This window comes from Engraulis encrasicolus, chromosome 11, assembly GCF_034702125.1.
Source record: "Engraulis encrasicolus isolate BLACKSEA-1 chromosome 11, IST_EnEncr_1.0, whole genome shotgun sequence".
Taxonomy (NCBI): Eukaryota; Metazoa; Chordata; class Actinopteri; order Clupeiformes; family Engraulidae; genus Engraulis; species Engraulis encrasicolus.
Genome location: NC_085867.1, coordinates 51,803,663 through 51,808,662, shown reverse-complemented (window position 1 = coordinate 51,808,662; position 5,000 = coordinate 51,803,663). Strand labels below are relative to the sequence as shown.

The 5,000-nt window shown below is 45.9% G+C and overlaps 1 protein-coding gene across 1 annotated transcript in view; it reads left to right on the top strand.

Annotated features, from left to right (window-relative positions):
* Window positions 1–5,000, top strand: part of rhobtb3 (Rho related BTB domain containing 3) — a 37,564-nt gene that overhangs the window by 9,385 nt on the left and 23,179 nt on the right. Inside the window, exons 4-5 of the mRNA XM_063210934.1 lie at window positions 2,171–2,328; window positions 3,566–3,674. Of these exons, the coding sequence (XP_063067004.1) occupies window positions 2,171–2,328; window positions 3,566–3,674 (267 nt within the window). The remainder of the gene's footprint in view (window positions 1–2,170; window positions 2,329–3,565; window positions 3,675–5,000) is intronic.

Below are 5,000 nucleotides of genomic sequence, written 5' to 3'. Positions count from 1 at the left end.
CTGCAAAATTGACTGTGCATCCCTTTCTCTTGCTGCCTAACACACTCACCCCTCTACACTGATATACCCTTGTTTATGATAATGTGATCTTGCTTGAAAATATACTTTGTGTATACGCACAGACACACAGTCTCTCTCTCTCTCTCTCTCTCTCTCTCTCTCTCTCTCTCTCTCTCTCTCTCTCTCTCTCTCTCTCTCTCTCTCTCTCTCTCTCTCTCTCTCTCTCTCTCTCTCTCTCACACATTTTTGTGTGCTGGCTGTTAAATATGAAAGGAGCTGGTCGAAACAAATTTGTGGGCATGCACATGTCTCTGTCTGTACATCCACTACATGCTTGCTGTGTGTGTGTGTGTGTGTGTGTGTTTGTGTGTGTGTGTGTGTGTGTGTGTGTGTGTGTGTGTGTGTGTGTGTGTGTGTGTGTGTGTGTGTGTGTGTGTGTGTGTGTGTGTGTGTGTGTGTGTGTGTGGTCAGCATTACTCATGTACAGTAGTCACGTTGGTCTAGTTGTAAATCTAGATAATATTATGCCACATGACCTGTGTCCATTTGTCCAGTTTGTGTCGATATTGAAGGTGTGTGTGAGCGTGTGTCCGTGTTTTGTTTGTGCACTCAGCGATAACTCTTGTGGGGATTTTTTTCTTATGCCAACGTGGCACAGTTCCAGTGGTTAAAAATAATGGCAGACTGTTTTCTCAAAGCTGTTTCATTTCTGCTGATTTATTTCATTTATTTTGTGCTGTTGGGAGTTTTAACACCTCAGCGCCGTGCAGGCTTTGTAGCTTCCTGGCCTTTATTTGTGTGTGTGCATGTGTGATTGTGACTGTGTCAGTGACTGTGACCGTGTGTGTGTGTGTGTGTGTGTGTGTGTGTGTGTGTGTGTGTGTGTGTGTGTGTGTGTGTGTGTGTGTGTGTGTGTGTGTGTGTGTGTGTGTGTGTGTGTGTGTGTGTGTGTGTATTGAATTTCAACAGGAACAGCATCATCACTTACCATACCTAAATGTGCACATACACGTGCACGCACCCATCCATGCATAGTACTCACACGCATTCACGCGCACACGCACACACACACACACACACACGCACACACGCACACACACACACACACAGTGGACATGTTGTTCAGTGTGTACAGAGGTTTAGAGCAAATCAGACAGGATTTCTTTATGCAAAGGGGTGTGTGTGTGCGTGTGCACATGCATGTGTGTTTGAGAGAGGTAACTTTGTTTTTAAAAAAAAAGTATCATTATGTATCTTGTGAAAAGTCATTATTATTACTATTATTGCAGAGCATACTTCTCCATATGCCATGTACTGTATGTGTAGAGAAGTTCTAGTCTGCTTCTTTCCAGAACTCTGTAACCGTGTAGAACTGAATCCTTCATGTTTTGTAGAGAATGGAAGTGTGACTGCTCGTTTGTTGCCCTGGTTGCCCCGGTCCACTGTCCTCCTTTCCCCTCTTTTTTTTCCTGTCTGCCTTTCTCTCTCTCTCTTACTCACACATCATCCTCCTCGGCTCTGCATTCCCCTCTCCTCCCCTCTCCTGCCCCCTCGCTCGCTCGCTCTCTCTCGCTCACTCTCAAATTCAAAGTTGTGTTATTGGCTCGACTGTCGAAATGGAATGTTGCCAGAAGCAGAGAGAACGGTGGAACATCACATTTACCGTAGTCACAAAACAAAGAGGCATGAAAAGCAATTGGAGGACAGAGGAAAGGCAAAGGGATGAACAATATCTTCTTTTTCTCTCTCTCTCTCTCTCTCTCTCTCTCTCTCTCTCTCTCTCTCTCTCTCTCTCTCTCTCTTTCTCTCTCTCTCTCTCTCTCTCTCTCTCTCTCTCTCTCTCTCTCTCTTTCTCTCTCTCTCTCTCTCTCTCTCTCTCTCATGTTGTGCGCATGTGTGTGTTTGAGTGTGTAAGATCTGAAATCATTTGGAAGCGAGGTGGAGTTATAAACTGTGGGCTCTGTGATCAATAATGATTTGCCATGTTTTGTCAGATGCCTCCTTTTATTCAATTATGTATTGTTTTTGCCTTTGTTTAATTACCGGAGTTTGATTTTGTGCATAGAACATACATTATTAAAATGTCTCACTCTCTCTCTCTCTCTCTCTCTCTCTCTCTCTCTCTCTCTCTCTCTCTCTCTCTCTCTCTCTCTCTCGCTATCTCCATCAGACGAGGGCCCCCCCTGCACGTGTCCGCTGTGTGCGTCGGACTGGAGCAGCTGTGTGCCCCATGGCGAGGGGCTGCAGCTGTCGCGGGACCTGGGGGCCACATACCTGGAGCTGCCCTCCCTCAACAACTTCTTTGTGGGACGCTACTTCGCTAGCGTGGTAAGTGGCTAGCCTAGTAAACTAGACAAACCCTAGCAGCAGATTTTTTGCCTGGCGGGTTGAATTAGCATGCACTCTCTTTTAGTGTCTGTGTGGTGGAGAGATGCAACGGACTGTATACAGATGGTATCAGTATCTGTTGTTCGCATGGGTGTACCAAGCCAGGCTGGGCATACCTTTTTTATTTCAACCATTTTTTTTAACAAATAAAGAATAATACTAAATAATTGGTTTGATTTAATCAGTGCTTTTATTTCTTATTACATTGGATTTTTCTTTCAAACACCAAGAGCGAAAAAACAAAGTCATATACCTGTATCCCTGGTCCAACAAGCATGAACCGCACTGAAACGTGTCCACTGCACCTTTGTATGCCTACTGTGCAGTATTGTGACGTTTTAGCAGGCTTAGCATGCTGGCCACGTGAATGCACTGGCTTATGACGTGAAGCGAATCAGTTTGAACGGCAACCTTTGGTTCAACGGCTTTGCCTATGGTGCCACCCCAGACTACCCCAGACTATGCATGTCATGTTACAGTCTGCCTGGCTTGTCAGGCTGGTAAGTGACAGCCACTGAAAAAACTTTTCCCCACAGAGGCCCAGCTAATTTACACTCTAGCTCCACGCTGCGCTGACACGGCACAGCTAGCCGGCCGACCAACTGGGAAGATAATGGCGCTTATCGCTAGGCTAAAGATGGCTAATTTAGCGTTGAAAGTGAAGGTGAGCGCTAAATGGGATCTGTTCCAGCTAAAGGTCACAATTAATGACAGTTAGGCATGCTGTGCATGTTATTAGTGGCTCAAAAAGTAGTGGGGATGAAAAAATACCAAACTGAAGATGGAATGGTAATTTCGAATGGGCACAGAGCAGCAGAGCGTTACAACAGAGCTGTGACATTGGTGGTGGGGATAGTGGAACGGGGTAATTTGGATTGGATGATGTGGGAACAGTTGGTGTAGCAGGCCATTTTGTGCTTGGGCAGTGGCAGTGCGTGTGCATAGTAATGCGAACTTTTTTGTTGGGGTAGCTGTGTCTGTGCATATACATGAATGGGTAATTATGTTGTGACTGTTTATGGTAATGAACGAGCACATATAACTCTGTGTGTGTGTGTGTGTGTGTGTGTGTGTGTGTGTGTGTGTGTGTGTGTGTGTGTGTGTGTGTGTGTGTGTGTGTGTGTGTGTGTGTGTGTGTGTGTGTGTGTGTGTGTGTGTGTGTGTGTGTGTTGCACAGCTCGAGTACTTCATGATCCAGTGTTTGAAGCAGAAGGCCAAAGAGCGTCCAGACAAGCGGCGTGGCTACAGGGTGAACGAGCCCCGCCCCCCACACTTGGATCAACCAGGTAATTGGCTACCTCAACCTGTCTGTCTTAATGTCTACACTATTTCATTGGCTAATACCGTGCCTGTCTAATATTTGCTCTATTTAACTGGCTAATAAGCCCTTTTATCGTGATGTCATGAAAGTTCTATTTTGAAGTTGGACTATCGGTTTCAGGCGGAAAACAGTGGTGCCTGTGTGTATGTCCATGTCACTGGATGCAAATTATACCAGCTTCAAATGCAAGGAAATATTCACTCTTTGAAGATGTCTGTCATCACTTAAAAAAAGACCATTTGCTGTCTGTCTAATGTGTAGTCTATTTCATTGGCTTCCTCTTTGCTGAACAGGTTGTGGCACTGGCTCCCTTCACTCGTTTTCTTTTGAAGTCTTTTGAAGAGATGCATTTGTAAGCCACAAAGGCACACAGAGAAATACACACAACCTCTCGGAGAGAATTATAATCACTTCAAAACAGTCACAGTAACCTACTTCAAAACGGAAGTAGCCACCGAACACTCTGGCTAAATCTCTCCGCGGGCTTACTGTAAAATGCCAGAGGCATTTGTGTGTGTGTGTGTGTGTGTGTGTGTGTGTGTGTGTGTGTGTGTCTGTGTCTGTGTCTGTGTGCGTGCATTTGTGTGTATTGATGTGTGTGTGTGTATGTATGTACGTGTGTGTGCGTGTGTGTTTGTGTGTTTGTGTGTATGTTTGCATGCAATTTCCGAAATAATCTGAGATGTGTGAGGATGTTGTTGGTGTGTGTTGTTGCATGCATGTTGTGTGTGTGTGCGTGTGCGTGCATTTGCTTGTGTTTATGTGCGCGTGTGTGTGCGCGTGTGTGCATGCATGCATGTGTGTGTGTGCATGTTTGCATGCAATTTCTGAGATAGTCTGAGATGTGTGAGGGGGTTGTTGATGTGTGTTGTTGCATGCATGTTTCAGTTGCACTGGGAGACGTACAGGCTCCCTCCTGCTGTGAGTGCGTTTTCTCCCTGAGGCCCGAGACACAGTCCCATGTCTGGCCTCTAATCAGTCCCTCCAGTTTTTCGCGATTCAGCGATCGCGTGGATTCATGCAAATTCAATGATATTCCGCATAATTTCACGATGCCGCGTAATTCCTGTAAAGCCGCATATTCCCCGCAAATTTTCCTCTTTGTCCCTGTGAGGATGTGAATTCTCTTCCCCTCTTCACCGCTCCGTTTGTGAATGGCGCACGGACAGCATTGGCAACAGCAAGCGCATAAAGTGACTCTCTCTCTCTCTCTCTCTCTCTCTGGGGTGCGCAAACGGAGCACTCGCATTCGTTGACACACACACATAGGCCTACACGCACAGGCATAAAA